At 36.1% G+C, this 27,342-nt stretch overlaps 2 protein-coding genes across 3 annotated transcripts in view; one reads left to right on the top strand and one right to left on the bottom strand.

Annotated features, from left to right (window-relative positions):
* LOC117335019 (sodium/potassium/calcium exchanger 2-like) overlaps nt 1-13,052 on the bottom strand; it is a 62,595-nt gene extending 49,543 nt beyond the window's left edge. For both annotated transcript variants that reach the window (XM_033894910.1, XM_033894911.1), the window contains exons 1-2: nt 12,940-13,052; nt 7,632-7,700 (exon numbers count right to left, since the gene is read on the bottom strand). The gene's annotated coding sequence lies outside the window, so the exon portion shown is untranslated. The remainder of the gene's footprint in view (nt 1-7,631; nt 7,701-12,939) is intronic.
* A 207-nt stretch (nt 13,053-13,259) lies between these two features.
* On the top strand, nt 13,260-27,306 carry LOC117334217 (integrator complex subunit 14-like). The gene is made up of 10 exons (XM_033893703.1): nt 13,260-13,438; nt 15,550-15,713; nt 16,393-16,563; nt 17,174-17,559; nt 20,711-20,856; nt 21,322-21,457; nt 21,841-21,920; nt 23,247-23,419; nt 25,549-25,614; nt 26,279-27,306. Exons 2-10 carry the CDS (start codon nt 15,552-15,554, stop codon nt 26,501-26,503), a joined length of 1,545 nt encoding a protein of 514 aa, XP_033749594.1. The 5' UTR covers nt 13,260-13,438; nt 15,550-15,551; the 3' UTR covers nt 26,504-27,306.
* Nucleotides 27,307-27,342: the final 36 nt, after the last annotated feature.

Below are 27,342 nucleotides of genomic sequence, written 5' to 3'. Positions count from 1 at the left end.
TTATTCCTGTGTCATAAATATACATTATATATCGCACAGCTACAAAAAACATTTACATCAATCTAAATTCGCACAAGTAACAAATGTATATACATTCAAATACACATCTTTATGGATTGGCATTTATCAAGCAAGCACTTTCAATAAGAAAGCACGGTATGAAATTTTAGTTTGATTAACTCAAAGGAAATTCTTGTTATTGCAAGGAAACTGAATTTCTATTCATAGTAACAGTGACCTTGATCTTTGACATTTGAAACTGTAAATCAATTCTAAGCAAACACTTTAAGGATGGAAGTACTCAAAAAAGTTTGAGTTAGATTGGCCAAAGCAAACTAGATTTTGTATGGAAGGGGATAAGGTTTATTAACATTTAGTAACAGTGACCCTGACCTTTGAATTTTGATGCTGAAAAGCAATTTTGAACAAGCTCTTAAAATGAGGAAGCACTGTATGAAGTTTGAATCGGCCCATGGAAACTCAAGTTATTGCTTGGAAACTGATTTTCTATTTGTAGTTTTAGTGATCTTGACCTTTGACACTGAAAAGCAATCCCATGCAAGCACTTCCAAAAAGGAAGCACTGTATGAAGTTTGAACAGATTGTTTTCAAATATCAGTTTGATTGGCAAAAGCAAACTGAAGTTATTGCATTGAAACATATTTTCTATATTAAGCAAGTGACCTTGACCTTTGACCTTTGACCTTTGACACAGAAATCAATCCCAAGCAAGCACTTTCAATAAGAATGCACTGTGTGAAGTTTGAGTTCAATTTGCCTCAAGAAACTCAAGTTATTGAGTGGAAATATAAGTGCTGTCGGACAGACCAACGGACGGACACAGTGTTTGCTTTTGTGCGGGGCATTAAGAAATCTTCTCCTGATTGTGAGGTAGATCTATGGCAGTGATTTTTTTACATTTTCATTTAAAGTGCCCATGCCCTTTTTCATTGGGAATTTTGCTGCGCAAAAAGTTCAAATTGGGAATTTTACGACGATGAACCTACCATAATATGCTAAGTAACTAGAGTATACCATCAGACAGTTATTGTATTTGTGTGCTAATATAATAAATAAACAAACGAATTCATGATAAAGATTTTTATTGAACAGTATGCTGTCTGTCACAGTAACTGAAAGACAAAAGTTCCTTCTAAAACTGTTCACGACGGTTGTCATCACTGGAATTTGATAGATATACATGTAATTATAAGTAGATATAGGCTAGGCCTAATCATTAGTGAAATCATCAAAGCAGTGCAATGAATTCTAAGATGATAAATTAAAATTAAAGTGTAACATTATTCACCCAGCATAGATACTGGCCAGTCGACAGATCGGTTAAAGATAAATATTTCTATTTTTTTCATTATTTCATTTAAACCTGTACAAATCTTCTTGTACATTGTACTTTTGTATTAATACATGGGATTAGACAACAGGCTTAACCTATATTTAAAGTCTTCTCCCAAATACATTAATGGACAACCTTTAATTTGTTTAATGGTTTAATATTGAAAATTAATTTAGAAAAAACTGAACCAGTAAACTGTTTTCATACCTTTACATACACACAAACGCCGATCGCGACAGACTCATCATGATCAGTCTCTAACAAAACATCAGTCTCACTCTCACTAGTAACTGTAATGTTAGACTAGGTTCACATACCATGCTAGACAGTTTCTGCCGTTTAACCCTTTGCCACATGTAAGCGCCTCTGGACGCCTTTACCTCTTGCCACATGTAAGCGCTTCTCGACGCCTTTGCATTATCTCCATGTAAGCGCTTCTCGACGCCTCTACGTTATCTCAATGTAAGCGCCTCTCGACGCCATGCCGGTTCGGTAAACTTAGACATGGAAAATTCCGTGATTGAGAGCGACACCTATCTGGAAATCCCTGATACTATTTTAAGAAGATATCAATGCATCGACCAATCAGATTTGTACACGTCATTCATACGAAAGTTTTTGAATAAATTAACCTAGAAAGTGCGAGTCATGAGTGTAGAAAAAGTGTGACAACACAAGGCGTGATGGCGGCTGTGGCTACGATTTTGCGCGACGTTTTTGACGACGATGATGATAATTTAGAGTTCGATGGCTTTGGACATGAATACATTGAGTCATATATTGATCTTAACGATGTTCTAAATGAACTGTTAACAGATAACGAGTCCGAAAATGAGGACGAACGGCGACTAGTTGTACTGCCGCCATTAGGTTAATGTTGACCGAGATTTTTCGCCGATCACAGTATGATTTTGTTAGGGAAACGGGGCCAGTACTTCCAGAAACTTTTGATGTTGATACTGCAAGTCCCATTGATTATTTCTACCTTTTCTTCAATGAGAATCAGTTTTCCACCATAGCTCGACACACTAATAACTACGCTCGCTGGCATTTGAAAAACGAAGGTAGATTTGACCCAAAATGGTCGGATACACATTCCTTCGTCGCGACATCGGATATAAAATATTCTAGGCTTAAGCCTGAACTGTTGAAATATTCTTGTGAAAACTTTGAAAATTCAGTTTGTTTCATTTGGGAGTTAATGTTGAATCATTTCATGTACTGGAATTCAATGAATTATAAATTACATTGTCAAAATATTTTGAAATTTGTCTGTTCTGTTTGTATACAGCTGATTTCGTGGTTATGTGTTTTGGTTTTATAAAGAAAATAGCACAGAATTAAAATTTAAGAAATTCTGAACATAATTCTAACTTACTAAAAATGTCTAAAACAACTATTTCACTTTCAAAATTAGGTTTAGAAAAATTAATCAAAACAAAGCTTGATTTCTCAAAAACTGCCATTGAGATGGTGTATGTATATTTCAGTCAGCGCGATAACGTTGCATTGCAGCAATGTATCTTTGCACTATTGGCACAGAGTGCTGAAGTGTTATAACCTGCATGTGGCAAAGGGTTAAAGAGCTGGTCAATTGGCAATAGGCCTTGTGAGTCACCATTTTTTTATTTTCTTCGTGTAATACTTAGAGTTGTGAGACATTTTGTCTCGGTGACCTTGACTCGTTGCGGTGGTCTTGGTCCTAGAGAAGCTTGGTATTTACGTAGTATTATTTGAAGCATTTTGGTTACTAACAACCTCGACCGAGATGTATGAAAGCGTGTATTCGTGTGGAAGCGACAGATTATAAACAAACACGCTATGAATAAATCTGAAATATTTTATTGCTTCTGATGACCTTAAAACACGGACATTTAAGGTATTTTTTTTAATCTTTCATTGAACTATTTTACAAGCCAATTGGGAAAAAAGGGTCAGATTGGGAAAAAATCCACGAGGGGAAAGTACCGAAAGTCGGCACTTTAACAGGGGTAAAAAAATCACTGTATGGTGAAAGTTTTGTAATGAATTCCAGGCTGAAGTAATGGTATTTCTAAACTCGTAGAACAAACTTTGTAGTAAAACAAAATTGAATTGTCACCAATGACTCTGTAAGATGTCATTGATTCATCTCTGACATTTAATGTCTCGATATAATTAATTAATCAATGATATGCCTCTTTTTTCCCTACTGCTTAAAGCTTCAAGTTCTATTTTCTATTTGTATCATTGTGAAAAACAGATGTTGATAAACAAATTCTTCTTCTCCATTTGGAAAAAACGAGGCTTTTTAACTGTTTGCATGTTTTTCTTTCAAAACTCTTCTCTTATTAACAAAAGCATTCCTGATTTAACCAAAATTTACGTATTCAAAAATAAAGATCAAGAGTCTTGATTTGGAAAGCCTTTGTATTGAGACTTAATGAAGTAATTAATTGAACATCTTTAATCCACCTACTTTGTATAAGACTTTGTTATTTGATAACTAGCTATTTGATTGTTTCAATTACCTCAATCATCCGCCCAAAGTTTGATTACTAGCATGCTTAGGTATACAATGCTTAATTGTGAATAAATGAAATGTTTTGTCTTCTTGAGCATGTAAAATATAAAGCCTTCATTTCTTTTATTTTTGTTTCAAAGTTTTAAGTTTTCTGGCCAATATCTATGCTAAATCTTATATCTAAAGGCATTTATGGTCATTTTAATCGAAAGGTTTTTTGCGGCACATATTGAATTTTATATTTAGTGCTAGTTTTCCAACCAATTCATACATGCATTTAGTTTCAGCAACATTTGGTTTTGTTCCTATCTATTTAGCATATTCAGACCCGGTAGAGATTTTTCAGTACCATCTACAGCGATTAGAATGGAAGTCTGACGTTTTAAAATGTTTTTGATTGGCCCTTGCCACCAAGTCACAGGATGTTTGGCACTGATGATTTACAATTTTTGATGTCTTTCCCTTGTTAAAATCGCTGAGCCTAGCTTGCAAAGTTGCATTCTGCTTTAGATTTATCGGAATTTAATTGGAAATGCTCCCAAACCCATCTGGAACGTTTGAAATGATGTAGGTCAGCATAATTACGGCAAGGTTGAGGGTCATTTCTCAAATGGATTGCACAGTGGTGAGGTGGAGAAAGGTTCTGTCCCTGGCGGGCAAGGTTTAGATACTACCCATACGGAGGTTTCTATTATGAGGGAGTTGCTGTAACTGTTCCTGATGTGCATCAGACAGCTCCTGGGTCCAGATGTTTGTGTCCTGCGCGATTGGTCTTGAATCAGATAATGCTCATAGGTTGGATAGGGGTACCAGCCTGTAGGTCTTATCTACTGGCCAATTTCAACTTTTGAGGGAAGGAAAGAGGACGTAGCTCTGAGAGAAATGTTCACTCCTCTAACTCCCCCTGAGTTCGCAGACTATAGGCAGACTTGGGTGTTCTAGGAAAAATGACTAGTTAGAGCAACCATGTGGAGGATTTGATAACCCTGTTGCATCCAACATTTTGGCTTTAAACCATCCATTGCTGCAAGATGGGGTATTGGGTGAAAACAGGCTCTTCATGCCGAGATGCTGTAGTTAGGAATGGTTTGGACCTAATAGTATAATATATGCGCAAGCATCTTGGCAAGTAGAGGGAACTGAAACTTGTAGTCAGAATTGGAGGACTCCAATACAGATAAAGTTCATGGAGATGGGTCATATCAAGGCTCAATTGATGACAAGTTATTTGGTCATCTGTGTTTGGGCTTTAGTCTTCCAAGGGTTTTGTTTTCCGGGAACAAATTGTCTTGGTGGTACCCAGTGTGCCTGATGCCATTGCCAATTGTTTGCTGAATGGGTTGGTTGGCCATTTTTTGGCTTTTAGTGACCTACGTGCATCTAGACATTGGGGTTAGGTACAATTACACAACTAGTTGGGTGGTCATTAAGTCTCTGTATTGCCTGTTTATTGCTGAATCGGTGGATGCTCCGGGAGTGGTGTCTGTAGATTCTGTGTCAGTGATGCAAGCAGGTATTGGTTTGGAAATCTGGCATGGGACAGATGGCTTTTCAATGACATAGGCTGGCAGGAAGTTGTAGCTAATAGTCTTGACGGAACATTTATCAGGGGTGCCATGTGTACTCTTAACCTCGTGTGAGTGCTTTCAGAGCCCACAAGGGTGAACGGTGAATTTGGAGAATGCTGCCTCTCACAAGACTATGCTCTATATGCCAGATATGGCTGATGTGCTGCACAGCAAGTTTCATTGAAGAGAGTTCAACAGGGTTTTCTGAGTGGCTGTCTTTAGGCTCGAAGTGATCAGAGCTTTGCAAACCTCAGGGTTCATGATGTTGTCAATGATATATTCAAGATGGCTCCCTCAACAGAGTTTCAGGATGACCTGAATCCTCTAGCCTCATGCAACTGGTAAAGTGGTGTTGAATGATGTTCCGTCACCTTTGCAGCATGTTCTCCAGGATGACAGGTCTGCTGATGCCATAGTCCAGAGCGATTCATGCATGGGGTTACAGTTACACCTCTGACAATGACATATGCTGCAGGATGGGAATGACTCAACTCAATCATTTGCTTGTTGGCTATTGAATGGGAACAGTGGCATCTTATGGTTCAACTGTCTACTAGGGGATTGGAGTCAAGGCTGGCATTTCAGGGTGAGTCTTAGGATCCTGCTGCTGTCTATTACTGTCATGCCATGGGCTTTGCGTTTGACCTGATTGTTCTGATTCAGCTGCAAATGTTGTCTAATGCTACTAGCACATTCTGATATTAAAATGGGAAGGAATGTTGTGAACGTACATGATGAGCTGTCTTCTCTTATCGAGGTGTTTATGACAGCTTATCCCAAAGATGGTGTTTGGTCATGTGTGACTGAATTCTGTGTAGTCTACAACTGGTCAAGCTTGTAAATGTACACAATTATGTACCTGCGCTAACATGATCATAGACTATACTTTCCATTGTCTGCATATCATATCTTATTGCACATATCCAGTCATCTTTCACAACAGTATTTGATAAGTTGCTATTTTTAGAGCAAAACCCAGATTCTCTGTACCAATCATCCCACGGTCTCTGTCTATGTGTGTCATGATGGTGGTTTACTGATGATGTGGAGAATCATAATGAAGGTTTTTTTTTTAATAGCTGCATTGTCCAAGTTAGTTAATGGTATTGAAATACCAAAAATTACCTCTGGTGGTATTTTTGTTAAAAACGTAACCAATCCAAAACCCATAAAATGTAGCAATGTGAAGCATGTTGTTGATCCTGTGTACGTAGTGTACACTTATTTCATATTTCATAATGGTGACCTTTAAAATAGGCTGAGGTCATTTGTATGCAGAATCTTTATAGCAATCAATCCTTGTTACCTGCTGGCAAAATATTATACATATGGGTCTTCTGGAACTGCCATGGAAAAGAAGATCACTGAAGTTTTTAACATATTTGACCCCTGTGACTTTGAGAACAGGTCAAGGTCATTGATGTGAAGATTTCATATCATTCCATAGCAGAAACCTACTGACTGAAGATAAGTACTCTGGGTATCTTAGAACTTGAGTAAAAGATTGGCAAATAAACTTTTACCATTTGGCCCATGTGACCATGAAAAAAGTTCAAGGTCTCATACATCAGGAAACTTCATATGCTGGCAAAATATATGGGCCCTTTGGGCCTTCTGGACCTTGAGAAGAAATTTCTTGAAATTTTTAAGCCTCTTTATGTTTTTGTTTATAGATACAAGAGATCCCAGAGGGATCTTGGAGCCCACCACTGAATGATCTTTACTAGTTCTATTCAAGTCTGATCTTCTCTACTTTTAAAGAAATAGCGATAACAAGGAAAGTTTAACTTTAAAGACAACAGATGGACTGACAGACCACGGACTTAGTAATGGTCATTTATTGCTTTGTCACACCATATTATCAGACATGTCCATACTGTTTCTATACACCTCCTCATGATTTTGGGTCATCGAACCACAGAATAAGTTGAATATTTTAATGATTTTGACTTATCCATGTTTTACTGTAGCTACAAAAAGTTCCTAGCACTTATAAACTTATCAATTTTACTGTAGTTATATGAAAAGTTCCTAGTACATGTCTATGTCTATGATTACTTCTATCTTTAAATCTAATAATAATAAGGTCTAAAAATCAAGAAGAACACATATAATCACTTCAAAAATGTCATTTTCAGATCTTTTAGGTTCACCAGCAGTGTGTGCTGTATTTTCACATAAAATAAATCATTTTTTTTGTACTCACATGCTGCCAACGTGTCTGGATTATTTGTACATAACTTCTGTATGATTTTCTTGTCTGTGATGGCCAATGCTGGAAAATTAAAAATTGTAATAGTTAATAGTTGTCCTAACTATTTCAATCAATGAAATATATACCTGCAGATACTGACTTTGGATATAAATGAACAAACCATATTTACCAATTTCAAATTTTTACATGTTATAGACCTTCACAAAATACATCCAGCATGTAGAACAGAAACTATATCTGTCTATGAACTCCTGTGAATATAATCTAATATAGACTGATTACTAATTATGTTATAGAGAAAAACAACATGGCAATATACCGATACATACATTGTACTTGTAACCACTTGTCGGTGTACATACCAGGCAGTCAATGACATAAAAATATACAAAAAATTGTGATAATCCCCTTTCTGTTATTGCTTGCATATCATGAGTTTTAAACAGAAAGCTTATTGTACAATGTGTGTAAATCTCCTAAAGATATGGATTATCTATACTTAACGAACAATCACTGAGATTAAGGTGTATATCAGATTTAAACACTCAGGCTGTCCAGTTAGTTCTATCATAGTAGAAAACCATAGCCCTTAAAATACCACTAGTATTGCTGATCAATCGAGACAATGTCTAGTATTTTTTCTAATAAGATAATCCAGGATGGATTATATTATGGTTCAGTTTAAAGATCAATCATGATGAATTGGGAATTGTTTGAGAAATGGTGGTAACCGTATACAGTCTAGATTATTAGAGTAATTCCCAATACTGACCTTATACATTTTGTACTATAGGAATATTTAAATGAAACTGAACTATTTGCACTCATGTTTGGGAACAATTAGCTATAGGTATGCATAACCAATCAGTCACAACCTATTATTCAGCTTTGGCTTATTTAGCCTAACACTTAACTTTGATCGATGGTCTCTATGGAGGAGTTCCTATAATGTCCCAGTATACAAGTAATGAAGTATTCATTATTTGTCAATATTGACCAAATGACCAGTTTTGAGATAGAACTAACTGATAGCCTGAATGACATACGAACCAGTGAAAGCTTTGGTGTCTGCAGAAGTGCAATAACTATTTTAATTACCATGGTGACCTGGACCACAGTTAAGCAATTAGGTTACCAATATTTCTCTCAGTCGATCAGACACTTTCGATTAGTAACTTGGTTGATAACTAAATAAAAGATTTATGGTGGGGAGAGCTATAATCTTCATATCAGGAGTCTGTATGAATTAATCATTAAATCAGCAAAAACAGATAACTCACAAGAACACTTAACAACTTGAGGTAGTGAGTAAGAAAACAGAGTTGGACAAATCTCCAGCAAAATGTATCATATATATATAGGGGTAATAATTTTATCAAACTAGCTGGCACCCATCATTATATGATTTCATTGGTTGATATATAACAAGCTTGACATTTTCTGTCTTCCCTCTCTAAATTACTTGTCCAACTGATATGTTGTCTTAAAAATATGACAGCTAGCAGTTTTCCTTTGATCAGTCCAAAACAAGGGCCCAAAGGGCCCAAATCACCCACCTGCCATCCGGTGATCCTTTTTTTTTACATAAACATAATTAAGAACAAGTGTATCAGAGACCAGATAAAAGATCTCAGGGTCTAGCAGTTATTTGAAAAGGTGTCAAATATTTTGGCCAATTTAACTGTATCAAAATTGAATATGGTCAAAGTCATTCACCCTAGCATGCTACAGATCAAATATCAACTCCCTGGGCCTGTTAGTTATTGAGGAGAAGTTATTTAAAGATATTAGCCTATTTGACCCATGGGACCTTGAATGTAGGCCAAGGTCATTCATTTGAAGAAAACTGGTAGCCCTTTACCCCTGGGCATGCTAGATACAGACCTAATATCAAGTTCCTGGGCCTGTTGGCTATTGAGAAGAGGTTCTTTAAAGATTTTAACCTATTTGATCCCTGTGATCTGAATTTAGGTCAAGGTCATTCATTTAAAAAAAACTTGGTAGCCTTACATCCCAGAATCCTACAGGTCCAATATTAGGTTTCTGAACTTCTTGGTTATTGAGAAGAAGTTGTTTGAAAAGAAAAGTTGACACCGGATGGAGGACCGGACGACAGACACCGCCTCAAGACTTAGCTCTCTTGACCTTCGGGCAGGTAAGCTATAAATAATTCAATACATAACTTGTGAAGACAAATAGAAATATATGAACCATTAAAAGTCCATTGCGACGAGATTTGGGTAACGTGATTAGCGATGGTGGTAGCTTTGAAGTTCTCTGAAAACTAGATGGCAAAGCATGTGGCCGGATATATATTGAGTGAACAATGACCATTGGGAAAAAATTATTAGGTAAGCTAATAAAATATAATCTTACCTAATCGCAGTGATTTTTTAGGGTCGATTTGGGGCCGAATTTCGGCCCCTTCCCCTAGAGAAATTTTGTTGTATTTTCCCAATTTCTTGCTCATATTTTCCCATTCAGAAAATATCCCTTCATATTAATTGTTATAAAGAAATGCCGACCAAAATGTATTTCACAAGAAATTTTCAACGCCGGTGTTCTCGTTCTATGTTGGTCGCGTTCGATAACGCAAATTCCCGTGCTTTCTGTTTCCGTGTCTGAAACGATGTCGTTTTCCTCAATGTTTCAAATCGAGCGCACCGCGAAAGTCTGTGTCGATCGAGTGTTTTAATCGCACACGTGTCTCACATATGCTATGACAAGCGCTTGAAAGTTTAAGATCATGTAAATAAGAGTCGCACAACACGAAGTATTATGTCAAAAGACTGACAAAAAAGATAGGAAAGGCCTTACGAAAGTGAGTGACTTCTTCAAAAAGTCTTCCGGCGGCGATATACCAAACAACCTGTCAACCAATGAATCATCATCCAACATTGAATCTGTTTTATCAACCGTCCAGACGGAATGTTTACCCGTAGCAAACGTAAATGTACATGTAACCCGCGACGAAAATCTGGTATTAACTTTATCGGGAAAAAAGAGGAGCAGCGTCGATAGATGAACATTTAATGCTGCCAAATATGGATCTTCCTTCTCTTGTCTTTATCACAGTAGTGTGACATGTGGCTACATGTGCAAGTACTGAGAATTGTTTGAGAATTGTTTATTTTTTGGTGCACATTTGAGTTGTAAGCCATTTGTTACAAAAGGGTATAAAACTTGGGACACATCCTTCAAGAAAATTGAAAAAACATGACAACTGGCCTGGACTCTTTGGTGGACATGTTCAAGGGGCAAAAAACAAGGAAAATGGCCCTTTAGATAGCTATTAAGAATCATTAGGCCAGATGAATGTTGAAAATTTAACAGATAAATAAATATATGGACGTGTTATTGACTTTTTTTTTCATTTAAAACCAACACCAAATTTTCCCAATTGGGGAAAAATGCCGCTGTATTTTCCCAATTGAAAAGGTACAGGCCCCTGTAAAAAAGGATGAAAAAATCACTGAATCGATGTAGACCTTTTATGTGTCAGGTTGAAGGGAATGGGAGTAAATGTTATTCAAATGCCGACCTCAGGGTGGGTCATAAAAATTGCTCGTTTTCTGTATGTAAGAAGTTCTGAAATAGTTATGTAGTATGATCTTCAGAAAATTCAGACTACCCACCCCAACCTTATTTCAGTCAGCCATGCCAATGCGTGACTTAAGCTTTCTTCCTCAAATCTAGCTCTCCTCTCTGAAAATCTATCATTCTATGGGAGAATTATTTCCTAACAATTTCCTCTCAAGACTATAGAGTAGATATCTCTGATTGACAGCTGCTTATCTAGAACGAATATTCATACCCTGCCTATACAATGCTCTCCTGCAGGGTATGAATTAAGTCCCTCCCATTGCCGATAGTGTAGCAAGACCCGATGTGATTCACATTGGGCAGTATTAATCTATGATTATAGTTTTCTCGGATGAAAAGCACATAAAAATTGATTATTCTGGTATCTATTATCAATATTCAATCCACAAACCTGCACATCACGTTACTTCTTTGACAATAAAAATTATAAATGGTAAAATCCAAAACAGGCAAGACACAAATAGAAATCAGTTCAAACATACCACCATCTTTGATACAAGTGCAAAGGTCAATTTCCTTTTAAGGAAATCAAAACAAATTGATGCTTATCAGATTTCCCGCGAGATTTCAACAGATAAATAGATTCAGAGTTATATACCTCAATGAGCATGGTCAAACATTCTGAAATTGAATAATTACACAAAGTAAGATGCTCTTTCATCACAAGAGTTACAAAAAACTGGTTAAATATCTCTGATTATGTATTTGTTTTAATCGTAGTAGCTTAATTCATCCATATATATGGTCACGGGTACCATATTTGGGTCAACATCCTCGCGAGAGTTCTTCCAGAAGTATCATGGAGGATCACAGAGACAACTCCGAGCAGTATGATATATATCAGAGTATTGAATTAAAGATTTCAAGATTAAACGGTAGGCCAATACATTGCAAAATTGAATCAGAAATGTTTAATTATACTACCAAAACTGTTACAAAGTTACACAATATCCCCTATTTGTAGCATTTTCGAGGTTCACTGTTTTGCAACACTACCGTCAATGGAAGGGAATCGTGGCCCTGACGACAACCATCTGTCACAAATTGTCCGTCCGTCGTCCAGAGCTACGTTATCGCAGCTACTGCCTATCCTGCCAGTGCTCTATTTAAGCATGATCTTCATGCAATCTTGATGACTGTGCAGTAATTTTCAAAATTGTTCTATCATTTATACATGTAGACACAATCAAGGTGACACTGACAGTGTATGTATTGTGTTGTTTTGTCAATCAAATTAAAGAACTAGTCTAGCTGCAAGTTATAAAAAAAAGAGTGAATGGTCATCATATACCTGATCAGATCTAAGCATGTTCGTTGAAATTAACAGTCAATAAGTATGCAAATAACCAGTAATATAAAACGCCTGCTGTACTTTGGAAAATATTTAATCTTATATTTCTTAAAAACAATATTCCCCATTGCATAGATAATATTTGACATTTTATGATTAAGTTATCAATTAGGTTAAATTGAAAGATAAACATAATGCTATGTAAACACGATGTAAATATATATAGATAAACACTGAGTTACAATTTACAGCACCAGTACCGTGGCACAGCACTACAAGTAGCAGCTCATATAATTGTTAATAACTCGGTAAATTGTTTGGTATGGCAACATGTGTACTTTCCTGTTATCAGCTGTTAAACAAGAATATTTTGTATGAAATATGTAAATAACAAACGTTACTTACGTCTTATATCAGAAACCAGTCCTGTCGTCATCAAATAAATTAATAATGATGATTGCACACTGTTGGTGACAGTTCGTCAGACGATGCCATGGTTGCTGCTGATGCTAATAATGATGTACGCATGCCCAGAGGGCACTTTGAAGCGGATGAATTTCGTCTTCCGGTTTTTTAATAAGAAAATAGTACTGTTAGAATTTTATCGCGGCAGACTTCTGTATGGCTTATGATTATTTTTGGAAATTCGTTTGATTATTTATTTTTTTGAAACCAACAGTACTATTTATATTTAGCTCCTGTTTACCAATGTCATTTCCTGTGACATTTTTTTGCATTTGAACTTTTGACCTCGAAAAGATGGCGTACGTTTTACATGTGCAACCGGGAATCTTGAGAGGCTGAAAACTGGTTGCCGTCGACAAGGAAAGTGGACATTGTTTGAGACGACGAAAAATTAGTTTTCGTTGTTGTCTTAATCACTGGTCCTTCTGAATATTATTAAGTAGGCATTTTTGTGTATAAATTTTGACAAGGCGCCACCTCTCTTTCGGCTCGCTTATGTCTATGTTTACAGTTAGGCCTAACTACATTTACATGTTCATTATGTTGCCCGCAAATGTATAAGTATATGTATGTGTAGACCTACACACACACACAAGTCACAGGGACAATGCTTGGTCTTATTTGATAAAAACATAACCACACATTCCTGTGCAGTTACTCACTCCTCTTTTGGGTCTTTTCAGCAAAACCAGGTCCCACAATGTATATTTAACTATTTCCACTGGACTCGTATAAACAAGTATAGGCCCATATTCTCATTAGATAGAATATTTCTTCATACACACTGTCAGTGTATTTGACTGTGACTGTCTGTGTATTAGTGAGTTTAAAACAAAGATAGAGATAGCACAGTCATGCATAGCATACGTGTCAACAGTATGATCCCTTCCAATGAGAGAAAATGATCAGCGGGAAAGTAAAATAGCCGCATGAAGGGGATGCTTCACAGTAACTTGTATATATGTTACAGTGTTGATTACCTCAGGTTATTAATAAGTACATTTTGATATAAAATTCAACAAGTTTTAATTTAAAATAATATGATCAAAAAGAAAAACAAATAATTGATATTTCTTCAAGAAATGTTTTAAAATTTCGGAAATTTATGGAGAGAACCTGAATTTAGTGAATCCTTAATAAAGTGTATTGAATTCTGCAACAAATATATGGAAGTAGCTACCATACTTAAATGCTTATTTTTTAATTACTATTTTACATGAGACAATATAAACATGTGAAGTATTTATATTTTGTTATGAAATATTTCGACCATGGCAAAGAAAACACAGTGTATCTGCCTTTCTGAAATTAAGAATGAAAGATATCCAAATGTCAAATTATCTCGCTTTCTTTCTTAAATAAAAATTACACAATTATTAATCATCTAAATGTGTATTACAACTTGTTCTGCTGTAGCAAAAAACAAACTTCTTCAAAGGTTTATTTTCTTTCTGACCTAGAAATCCAGATTTTTGTGGTAGTTTACGACTTCTTATTAGTACATTTGTCTAGACGGCAGTACAAATGCTAATACTGGCAGATCTATAGAGCTCTACATTCAAAGAAAAGCATTATTGGCTTTCATGTTAGTAAATCCTGTTAGCAAATTTAAATATGACCATTGTTTGTTTTTGGAAGTGATGTGCCCTAGTTGTAATCACAAAATTAACTGACAATAATTGGGTTACTAATAGTAACATTGACACATCCCCAATACTATCACCTGTTACAACAGTTGAAGCACCTAGCTTGGCACAGTTTTAATACACCAAGATGCACCACCACACATGGTGACCAACTCCTCTCAAACCAAGCCCAGGCCAGGGCATGCACAAGCTACTGTAATTATTACAGGTGGTAGGGATCTTCAGTTTACATAATCAGGCTAGGGTCAAAGAGTTTTCTGTGGTTTGATAAGGGATAACTGCTCAAATCTTAGATAAATTTAACCCCGATTTGGAAGTTATACCAAATCAAGATTTAAGGGAAATTTTAATGATTTTTTGGGCTACCCTTACCTTACTAAGGTCATTAACACCTATGCTATTGGTGCATGTGTTTGTACACACTTATAATAACTTTTGGTATTGTTTAGTACTGTATTGGCACCATGATAGGTTTCAAATTTTGGTGACATTTAGTTTTTTCTACAACATTGGTGAGATGTATCCTCAACCACATGAAAATCAATCATTGTTTTGCCTGTCTGGCATGGTTTAAGTGTTGGTATATATGTTATTCCAAATCCTCAAGCATCTGTGTGACACATTCCTCTTATCTTATGATAAAAGTCTGGCTCCGATCAGTGCACTACCTCTGTTCTTGTTTCATATCTGTATCATGTATTAATCCCAACAATGAAAAACTTCTAACCTTAAAACAGTACACTAGATAGGGAATGTGATCATGAGTACCAAATTATTATTTGTCCTTAGATAAGCTCCCTCTGATCCCTTATTGTAAAAGTTAATTTACTGTATTTACACTGTAAATCTTGTAATGTACACATACCCAAATTATACACGAATCAAATATTACATCATTTTACAGACATGCCAACAGTGATAGCTCTAGATGTGTCTTTATCCATGAGTAGACCTGTGACCGGAACAGAATGTCCAGAAGAATATCAACGTCGAAACCTAGCCATTCATGGGATCAATACCCTACTAGATTTCATGTCTACAAACTGCAGACTTGAGTTAACTTCCTTGGTTTGTATATATTAAAAAGACTGAAGACTGGGTTTACTCTGCCAGATTTTCCTCTGCTGGTCCCATTCACTAAGTACTGTCATCTAGTCCAACAAGGATACATAATTACTGATATACAGTATGTATATTGGTTTCTTTAATTCCTTGTTGCTCTTGATAGGTACAAATTGTTTTGCATATATCTTGTAAAATGACACGGGATACATACAACTTGTCTGAAATCTTCCATTGTGTATTCTTGGAAAGCAGTTCAATGCTCTATGTAATAACATAGAAATGAATGGAGAATGCACCTAGACATTGGAAGACTGACTTATTGTTTAAATCTTGGGTTCATGAATTCAATGGTGACAGTTCAAAGGTGAAATGCATTTTATGTTACAAACTGATCAACCTTAAGAAAGTTGGTGGGCTAAGGCAACATTCATATAAAAAATGTGAAATTGTTAATATCATTTACGTCTCTTATTCCTTAAAAAAATATCCTTTTAAAATGTAATAAGGACCTGAAAAGGGCTATGATATGGTTTTGGATTTGGTTTGACCAGATCTGTATGCATCCTGTCTATAAATTAATGATTGTAATATTTCATAGGTTTATGTAAAAGTAACACTCATGTTCCTGTTTCCTATTTTACTGGTTATTATCTGGTAGTAATTACATGTATATATTTTTCAGGTGGTCTTCTCATACCTCTGGGAACAACTAGTGAGTTTTACACGAGATTTTGAGTCTATAAAGACGGCGCTGAACAAAGTAGAAGAGTACAATGTCACAAGTATAGAATCGGCACTGACTGGTATCAGTTCCGTGATCAGTGATCAATGGAGCGCCATCACTCCTTGTCAGGTAATGGTGGACCTCTCTGATAATCACTATATATAGATAATATACTTCATGAGCTTACAGTACGAATGTGATCTCTCAGGCAATATTATAAAGCCTCAGGATCATTGGAAGCCCAGGCTGACGAGGGCGATTGTGTTGATATTGTCAAATTAAAAATCTTTCAGTACATTAAGATTTTTATATTGTTATTGGTTGATATGTTTAGAAAAATAGGAACATCACCAGTTCCTTTCCTTGCCATTTGGGTACCGGGTAGATGACACATGGAATTTGTTGTTGTTGTTGTTGTGGGGGTGGGGGTGCAGTTGAAGTGTAAGATAAGGGGGAGAATTGTGGATCAGAGGTTGCTGGATTTCATTTTCTTGCATAAAAGATACTAAAAATTTGTTGGAATTGTGAAACATAATACCAGTTAGAAAGAATGAGGCCTGGTAACAGATAAATTTGGACCCATGTATTAGTCAACAAAAAAATTGCTCACTACTCAACAGTGTTTATTATATATCAGGAAAACAAACAAAAAAAGAATTAAAAAGGAAGATGTTACCTGTTGAGATTAATGAAATATTGATATGAGAAAATGTAGTAATCTCTTTATAACCTATTTCAGGCTATTTTGATCACAGATGGTTCAACAGGTGCTGGTCAGAGGTCACTACAAACCTTGTTACACAACTGGAGCAAACACGAAGGTAGTAATGTTGATGAGAAGTTTCCTCTTCCGTTTCCATTTTCCTGTAAGCTGAATGTGGTAATCCTGGGAAATCCTAATGACGCTGAAGTGAAAAGCGCTATTCCCATGTTTGAAAAACTTTTAGAAATCAATGGACAAGGAGGGGAAGTAATAGTGCCAGAAAATTCTTTAGGTTTAAAAAGTGTGCAGACTTTGTTTGAACAATTAGCTGAGCGCTGCTATTCACCCTATCAAGGGACATTACAGTGTGGTCACTTCAAATGTCCGGTTCATATGTACCCAGCACCAGACCCATACAGAAAGTAAGTGAAATCGCACGTAGACTCATGATCATTCATAATCAATGCTTACTAGGATTCCAATGTTCAGTTGTTAGTGTGTGGTCATTTCAAATGTCCAGTTCATGTCACCTGAATCAAGTCCCTAAAGAAAATGTGTTTCAGATGAGGTTTGTAGCTATTTTTTTCATTAATTAACATACTGTATTTGAAAAACAAATATACATACTCCTACTGAAAATAAATATCAGGGTAACTGTCTTTTATATGCCATCTGTACCAGGCACCAGACCCATACAGAAGTAGCTGAACACTCATATAGATTCACTCTAACCAATACTTACAAGGATCCCAATGTTGTACAATCTGTACATGGTGACCTTATCAGAATTTCTTGAGTCATCTAATTAAAATCCAAAGTTATTCAGTATTTGTGACTTAGTTAATCTGATTTATTTTTGGGAAAAATCTAGTACATATCTAAGTCAGCTATATCTAGTACATATCTTAGTCAGCTATATCTAGTACATATCTTAGTCAGCTTTAATGGGGAAAGTCTAGTACATATAAAGTCAGCTTTGTATAGTGAGGAAAATCTAGTACATATAAAGTCAGCTTTGTATAGTGAGGAAAATCTAGTACATATAAAGTCAGCTTTGTATAGTGAGGAAAATCTAGTACATATCTAATTATAATTTAGCTATAGAAGGAAAAATCTAGTACATGTACATATATATCCAAGTCAGCGTTTTCCAGACAAAGTAGAAGACATACAGTGGCATTAAAAACTAAATACTTAAATCAAATTTCTAACTTTTTACCATGATATACTATCCCACTGATGTACATGGAGTGTCAAACATTTCGGATGATAGGTCATTTTAGCTTAGGTCCCAACCCTATAACTTTCTACTAGGAATATATATATATACCCCAACCAATTTTATTAGTCCTGATGATTGGGAGCTATTCAATCTGCTGTAAAAAAAAAAGTGCAGGACTATTATACTAACAAGAGGCCCGTGGGCCTTAATAGTCATGATCACCTAAGGTTTGAAATATTTCTGTCAATTTGACCCTTTTTTACCCTGTCAATCAGCCCCTGGGGTCAGTCAGCTGGCCAACAAACTGCCATCCAAAACTGCTAATTCTAACCAAGTAAGAATAAATTCCAAAAGAAATCCAACAAATGATTGTCAAAAATGGGATTTCCTTAAATAAAGTATCGTAAAGTTTACAGTACACATCAGGTGGTATGATCCCCGATCACCGTTACAGTGGTGAGGTCTAGCCCCTTCCACTCATTCAGCCAGTCGCAGCTATATTGAAACTCTGGCTGACACCGGCTCATAACCCCAGTTTAAGTGGTTACCTGTTTACTGACACCGCATGACGCGTGTCGTGGAATAGTGAAACAAAGGACCTGAAGTATGATTGACAGGTGCACTGCACGATACCGTGGTTTGTTTTACCTTTTGGAACCTGTGTTGTCTGGACTTAAATTTTGTACTTATTATAGTATCCTAGGCCAGTACCAGTGTTATGAAAAAAGGATACATTTTTAGGTCACCTGATCACAGCCTTTTGCCTGTCGCCATCGTCCGTCGTGCACGGTTCTTTATGCACCCATGCCATAAACAATTAACATTTTTAGCTCACCGGTTACGAGTAACCGAGAGCTAATGCTTTCACCTCGGCGTCCGCGTTGGCATCGGCGTCCCACCCCAAAACTTTAAAGTTTGGGGTAAGTTTTTGGAAAGCTTGTAAGTCCAAAAGTATACACCTCATGCCCTTCTAAGTTGGTTTATACATTCATTAGAGGTCTAGGAGTGATGTTATGGCAAAATCATGCAGAAAAAAATTGTGATTTTTTTCACATTTTACCGTTTTGTGGACTTAACTTTTTTGGCACCAAAAACTTTTTTGGCACCAAAACCCACTTTAAAGTTTTTGGAGTAGCTTGTAATTCCAAAAGTATACACCTCATGCCCTTCTAATTTGGTTCATACATTCATTAGAGGTCTAGGAATGATGTTATGGCAAAATCATGCAGAAAAAAATTGTGATTTTTTCACATTTTACCATTTTGTGGACTTAACTTTTTTGGCACCAAAACTCACTTTAAAGTTTTGGGGTAAGTCAAAAAGAATACACCTATCACCCTTCTAATTTGGTTTATACATTCTTTAGAGATCCAGGAGTGATGCTGTGGCAAATCATGCAGAAAATAATTGGCATTTTGGCATTTTACCATTTAGTGGACTTACTTTTTTTGGCACAAAAACTCACTTTAAAGATTTTGGAGGTTAGTTTTGAAAAGCTTGTAAGTCCACACCCTTCTTATTTGGTTTATACATCCATTAGAGGTCTAGGAGCGATATTATTTGACATACAATTTCAAAATGATATGCTTATACATACATAAAAAATGAATGCATAGTGTGATCTGCCGCCGGTGAGCTTTCGCAATCATTGATTGCACTTGTTCTACTTCTTCTACAAACCGCTGAAACCAAATAATCAATGAAATCTGGCAGGAAGTTCTTGTGGCCAAAGGTCGACCAGAATTCACAATTTTGGTAAAGCACTTTTAGATCCTTCCATCTATGAAGAGTATTTGATTCTACCTTATATGGGTTCTGAGAGAAGAGTTTTGAAATTTCAGTTAATTTGAACCTTTTTGGCCCCACCCCTCAAGCCCCTTGAGGTCAATCAGTGCAATTATGCACGTACTGTTAAACAGTCATCCCATACTGAAAATTCTAACCAAGTTTGTATTATTTCCAATGGCAATTGATGGACAGACTACACACAACTGACGACAATAGACAATTAAAATATGTCACTTGACTCTGTCTCTGGTGACCCATAAAAATGGGAAAATTGAATTCTTTAAAGGTATATATATAGCTACTCCTCTTTATTAGTTGAACATATTTCAACCAACTTGTGGTGAAACGTCTATGGAACCAGAAATTTGAATTTACTGATCGAGTCATGATTAGCACCCAAAAAGGAAAATATTGTATTGTATTGATAATTATAAGTAGACTTTGTCATTAATGCTTAGATATGCAAGCGAGTAATGCAGAACCTGTTGGCCTGTCATCATGCTTTACTTGCCTTTCCAAAATAATTTTAAAACTTCAGATATTTGGCTTCTATTTTTTTCTAGGAATCACGATTTTGAGGCGATCGACATAGAGATTGCGGACACTTTGGACATTCTCGGGTTTTTAGATATCGCTGATGCTGCCAGTCCTCAAACACTCTCCAGACACCTGGTGTTTCCTATTTCTTCAAAAGAAAACAAAACAGATGGTAACTTTGTAATGATTAGTTATCTTGTTCTTCTTGTCAAGGAACTGTGTTCTCTAGGACAGTATATATCTGAGGCTACTAGACTAAAATATAATCACTAGACCAGTCAATGATGTTATGGTGTCTCAGTCTCTATATGTTATGTCCTGTTGTATACACCATGCTGTAATTTTTGTAATTCATGTACAATGTTTTTTGTGACTGATACGCCATAAGGCCGAAAATAATGAAAAAAAAAAATGAATTGATCAGACATTATGTTGTGTTACAGATATATCATTTGAACAGGTACAAATGTGGGTGTGTTGTTATCCATATAAATTTATATCAGGTCCACAATGATGGCTCTAAAGGTGTAAATTTTAAAATAAACAAGACTAGTTTAACTAGGTTTAAATTTAAACCTGACAAATTTGTACAAGAAAAGAACAGAATCTTCATTATTCTTTTTTTTTCTTTCTGTAGAAGCCAGTAAGGATGTGAAAACTGAAGAAGATGAGGAGACATCAGTAAGCCATGACGATGGAAAGATTCCAGCCTTCACCGTGTTACTACATGGCAGTCTGAAGGTCGAGGGCATGGTGGCCCTTACAAAAGTCGGGTACGTATAGATTTGATGTGACGGCTGTTAATCATAACTACCTTTACAAAATCATGTATGTAAACTGTAGAGCTGTAGTATTTCCAACATATATAGTGTGGAGTAGTCCTGTCCTACATCATGTGACTTTATATATGATTACTTGTATTTTAAGAAACCTATTTTAGGTTTCATCCTTCACACACACAGGATAAGGAAACCATTATTGTAATATCCCTATCTACAATCATCACAAATAAAGAATATTTTAACATAGCTTGTAATGAAGAAGGGATTGTGGCCTTTATTAAATTTGGGTAAATCAATAAAAGCATAATTGTACCACTCTATAACATTTTGGACCCTATGATAATGCATTATTTGTATGTTTGTTTTACTGACAGTCCTGACTGGTATGGTCTCCTGTACTCCTGGGCAGACAGCAAGAAAAAAAGTAACCTCATGCTTTCTCTGTTAGAACCAGGTAGGTCATCTCACTATCGCTGATGTCACTGCCACTGATGTTTGGATGATAAAGCTATATTTATACCCCCGCAACGAAGTTAGGGGGGTATACTGGAATCGGGTTGTCCGTCCGTCCGTCCGTCTGTAGACGCATTTTGTCCGGACAACTCCTCCTAAACCGATGGGCCAATTCCGATGAAACTTTACACAAATATTAATGATCATGTGTAGATGTGCATGCCACTTTATTTTTCTCAAAATTATGGTTGCTATGGCAACTGGTCACTATAAACAGGTTTTCTGATAAGAACCATAACTTTAAGTATGTCCGGACAACTCCTCCTAAACCGAAAGGCCGATTTCAATGAAACTTCACAAAAATATAGAGGACCATGTGTAGATGTGCATGCCACTTTATTTTTCACAAAATTATGGTTGCTATGGCAACTGGTCACTATAAACAGGTTTTCCGATCAGAACCATAACTTTAAGTTTGTCCAGACAACTTTTCCTAAACTAAATGGCCAATTTCAATGAAACTTCACACAAATATAGAAGATCATGTGTAGATGTTCATGCCACTTTTTTTTTTTTTCCAAATTATGGTTGCTATGGCAACTGGTCACTATATACAGGTTTTCTGATAAGAACCATAACTTTAAGTTTGTCCAGACAACTCCTCCTAAACCGAAGGGCTGAGACAACTCCTCCTAAACCGAAGGGCCGATTTCAATGAAACTTCACACAAATATAGAGGACCATGTGTAGATGTGCATGCCACTTTCTTTTTTTCAAAATTAGGGTTGCTATGGCAACTGGTCACTATAAACAGGTTTTCTGATAAGAACCATAACTTTAAGTTTGTCCGGACAACTCCTCCTAAACCGAAGGGTCGATTTCAATGAAACTTCGCACAAATATAGAGGACCATGTGTAGATGTGCATGCCACTTTCTTTTTTTTTTCAAAATTATGGTTGCTATGGCACTTGGTCACTATATTATTGGGTTATCTTAGTTAGCCTCTAATTAACAGTTCCAATTCACCATTGACTCGTGCAGATTGCAGGGGTATTAGTCAGCCATCCTGGCAACAGTTCTAGTTCATCCTAAAATGTCAGTACATTACACATTGTAAATCATGCTAAAAAGGAAACCATTTCCTATCAAGTATTAAAATCAAGTTTCTTCCCATAATTATCATGTGAAATTTTTTTTTTTAATTCAGATGAAAAGCTTGTGTGTATCACTCTCCTCTAAATGATTGTAGAATGTCTCAAGATTATGGTGAGAAATTGTTATAGAAAGTTTAAAGTATAAAACTCTACTACTGTTACCCTTGTATAGGTCAGGAGCCCATTAATTGGCTTGGTGCAATCAACAACCTGGCCCCAATATCCGATTTCCCAGATCCACCTTACGGAGAAGATGACAACAAAACACCATTTCCTGTACGACCTCAGGATAAACGCAGCTACGCACAGAGCTGTGTTGTGTGGATTAAACCATCAGGGTTGCAGGTAAGCTTAAACAGCATGGAAGGATGATAACTAGTGACATCAAGGTTACAGGTAAGTTTGAGTAGCATACAAGGAAATATTACAGCAGTGACATCAGGGTTACAGCTAAGCTTGTATCATATAGAAGCACGTGATCACCAATCTAACTAATTCATAGCCTTAAGTGTTATGACAAGAAAATGTGTGTGTCCTTGTCTAGTATGAGTTAGTGCCCCCGAAAACACTGTGTGAATATGTGAATACTCATGTTCAAACCACTCGTGTAACTGATGATGCTTTAGATGAAAATATCCCAATGTGATATTGTGACGGGGGCTACAATTTAGCTGTGCTGTAAAGCTTTTAAAGTTTTCTTTAAAAGTGTTCATATTTACACCACAAGGTTCAATTTTTCTGACAGAATTACAATGTAATGTCAACAACAGGCTCCAACAGCTGTTATGGTTTGTGACAGATTACAAAGAATACAGTCCAACCCAGTTATGATGAATTTCTAGCGACCACTCAAATGCTTTCGTCCTATATGGGTTTCATATTTCATGGGGTCGCATTTCCAATATGCCACACCATGTATGTGTTCACATTAACATTTTTTAAGCTCAAAAAAAATATAAATAAATGAATAAATAAAAGTTAATTATATTATTTAATTAATACCAAAAAATAAAACATTTAAAACATTGTACATAATATGTATGCTGTATTCAGTCTTTATTATTTAGACCTACAAATACCTAAGGTCAGATCTCACGACTCATGTTTTGCCATCGATGAAATAAAAACAACAACAAAAACTGACTGTATGGTGTCTGTTTAATTCGATTAGAACTGACCTTGCTAACAAATATATCCAAGTCTGTCATACTTTCGAAAACATGATCATCAATGTCATTTTGGTTTCTATGAATGACCTTAATCTGTAAAGGCATTCACAGGCTTCCCAATCAGTAATGTGCCTCTTTCTTCGTCACCACCATCATTGTCATAGCTCTCGTAGTTGTGGAGCTTTGCTCCTTTCACAGAATTGATAATACCAGCCTCAGTAATCTCTTCTGATGTGACAATACTGCTGTTAATATCAAGATACTGCTCAGCCATGATAGTATTGTCTTTAGGCAGGAGTCAAAACTTGGCAAAGGAAGGTTGACATCGGGTTGCTATCCATCTCCAGTTGTTACAGTAAACTCCTAAACGCCTTCCCGAAGCACTTGTTGAATGTGCCGACAGCACATGACACATCTTCACAAGCCAGTCAATCGCATCGTGCACATTGACACTGAATTCTTTGTTACTTCGGTACATGGCAAAGGTTATGAAAACTTATCAATGTCACACTTTGCTGACTCTGACTTAGACACTTCGTATCATGTAGGTTTAAAACAAACACAAACAGTGTTCAAGGGACCCTGGCATGTTTGTGTAATACTCAGGTTTTCGTCATAACTGATTCATATTAAGTGGATAAACAATATAAGAATAATGAACACGGTTTGCAGGGGATTAAATTTTCATTTGTATAAGCAAGTTTTTGTATTATCAGAGTTTGTATTAAGTGGGTTGGATTGTATATTTATCAGAAGGTTATGAGCAGATAGATTGATGGCCATGAGAAGTATTACAGTAGTAGCATCAAGTTACCAGCTAATCTTGAATAATATACAAGGAAAGATTTCAGAACTAACATCAGGGTTACAGCTTAGCTTGAATAATATACAAGGAAAGATTTCAGAAGTAACATCAGGGTTACAGCTAATTAGCTTGAATAATATACAAGGAAAGATTACAGAAGTAACATCTGGGTTAGTTAATTACAGCTAAGCTTGATCATGTACAAGGACAGATTACAGAAGTAACATCTGGGTTTCAGCTAAGCTTGAGTAACATACAAGGAAAGATTAAAGTGACACTTCTTTGCAATGAACTATAAATGTTAAAAGAACTATTAACTCTTTTGATTGGAAGGTCAAATCATTGATTTTAATAGTACTTCAATGTAAAATAGACCATATTTAACAATGGTTTTACATATTATAATTGGTTAGCTAACAGTTAGAATATTTCGGTTTGATCTTACATGAAAGTTTGATGTCATACCAGAATCTTCAGATCTGTGATTTTTTTTATTACAGAGTGACCTACAGAAGGTACTAAGACATGCCAGAAAACTTCCAGAAAAACAACAACAGTTTTATAAGGTAAAACCTGGGGTAATTGTTGGTACCTAATCCTGTCAGATATTATATCTAATAAAACTTTGTTAATGTGTATTTACTTTTTATTTCCTGAACTCAGATTTACTGCAGTTAACCCAAGAATTACTTGTAAGAGTACCAAAACAATATGACTAAAAAATGCTTTTTTATTCACCAAATGTTCACTCCCCAGCCTTCCATTCTCTTGTGTGCTCTGAACAGCAATGGCAGTCAGATCTTGAATGAGCCAAATTTCCTCGTCTTCAAATCGTGGACTTTTCATCCATTTGTCTGTCAGTTATTCAATGCCATAAACAAATCTTGTTACTGTGATTCCTTAAGAACTACTTATACGATCACATTGAAATTTTTAGAGCATGTTCAATATGTCAGTTGTGCATGCCACATTTTGAAATCAAACTTTCAGAAACACTTGAGATTATGACATATTTGTTACCAATATTTCTCATGAACTCTTTACAGGATCTTTATGAATTTTAAAGGACATGTTCGGTATGGGTTCTAAATTAGTTACATTTGCCCCTTTTTGGAGTTTGATTATAAGATGCTGTGAAAATTGTCATTTTTAATGCCTGACAAGTAGATTGCGTTTTAACACACTTGACGTCCTCATATATTTGGTATTCTAATACACTCCATTACACAGGAGCTAAACAGACTGCGGAGAGCAGCCTTGGGGTTCGGTTTCCATGAATTACTGGAAGGAATGGCAACAATGTTGGAGAGGGAGTGCACCATGTTACCTGGAACAGCCCACCCTGATGCAGCACTACAACTCACACATGCAGCTAACGCCTTACGCAGCGAGACTGCCACAGACATTGCACAGATGGTCATGCCTTTGCGGACTAATTTCAGTCAGGATGACTAGTTACAGAGTACTTTATTCAACTATAGGAATGCCTAAATTAACTGAATCAAATTGTGACGGTGACTAATTGTCTAGATTTATCTCAGAACTATGTGAAGCAGGATGGGGGATACATGTTTATGATTTTATCTCGTCATTTTATCACACTTTTATCAAGCAGTCATATGTTTGAGCAGTTTTCATGAATGTATCTGGACTTGCTCAAATATAGATGTAATTGGCCTAAGGTCACTGTTACCAAAAGTAGAATTATGTCGTCATGCTAAGAGTTATATTTAGATACTGACCAATTGAGATGAAACTTCACAGGTATGCTAATTGGATTTGCCATACATTGTTTGAAGTTCAAAAATCACTATGGACAGTCAACATAACTGTTACCAAGAAAGATTTCACTGCATTCTCCGAACTCTAGCAACTTTTTTAGAAATAGCTGTTGGTAAATTTTTCAAGCACTCCAAAGCCTGGTGCATTTACTTTCCACATTATTGACTCAATGTGGCTCTTGTCAATAACCAAAACAAGCTGGTTAGGATGGTATTGTGAGCGTGGCTCACATTCTCTAGTTTCATGTATTCACTCTGGTGTTGGGAGTCAGCAGAAACTATACCTATCAGGTAGTATGTTTTATTTCTACTGCACCAACACATCAAATAATTGATTTTGGTCTAATGCCCTTATCACAGCTAGTCATATGAGGGCATGGCTGGATTTGGTACAGGGAAATGTTGTAATGGTTATGAGAGGTGGTCAACTTGTTATTCTGTAGATGTACATGGAATAAAGTTACCTGTATTTTGTTATATTTGTTTCTGTTTTCCTTTAACCTGCAGTCACAT

Source organism: Pecten maximus, chromosome 9, assembly GCF_902652985.1.
Source record: "Pecten maximus chromosome 9, xPecMax1.1, whole genome shotgun sequence".
NCBI classification, from domain to species: domain Eukaryota; kingdom Metazoa; phylum Mollusca; class Bivalvia; order Pectinida; family Pectinidae; genus Pecten; species Pecten maximus.
Note: the sequence above shows the minus strand (reverse complement) of the source record. Positions and strands in the feature narration are given on the sequence as shown.

Coding starts and splice junctions, on each gene's coding strand:
- LOC117334217 (XM_033893703.1), top strand. CDS start 15,552: ATGCCAACAGTGATAGCTCTAGATGTGTCTTTATCCATGAGTAGACCT. Junction 17,560..20,710: donor GCACCAGACCCATACAGAAA/GTAAGTGAAATC, acceptor ATTTTTTTCTAG/GAATCACGATTTTGAGGCGA. Junction 20,857..21,321: donor AAAAGAAAACAAAACAGATG/GTAACTTTGTAA, acceptor TTCTTTCTGTAG/AAGCCAGTAAGGATGTGAAA.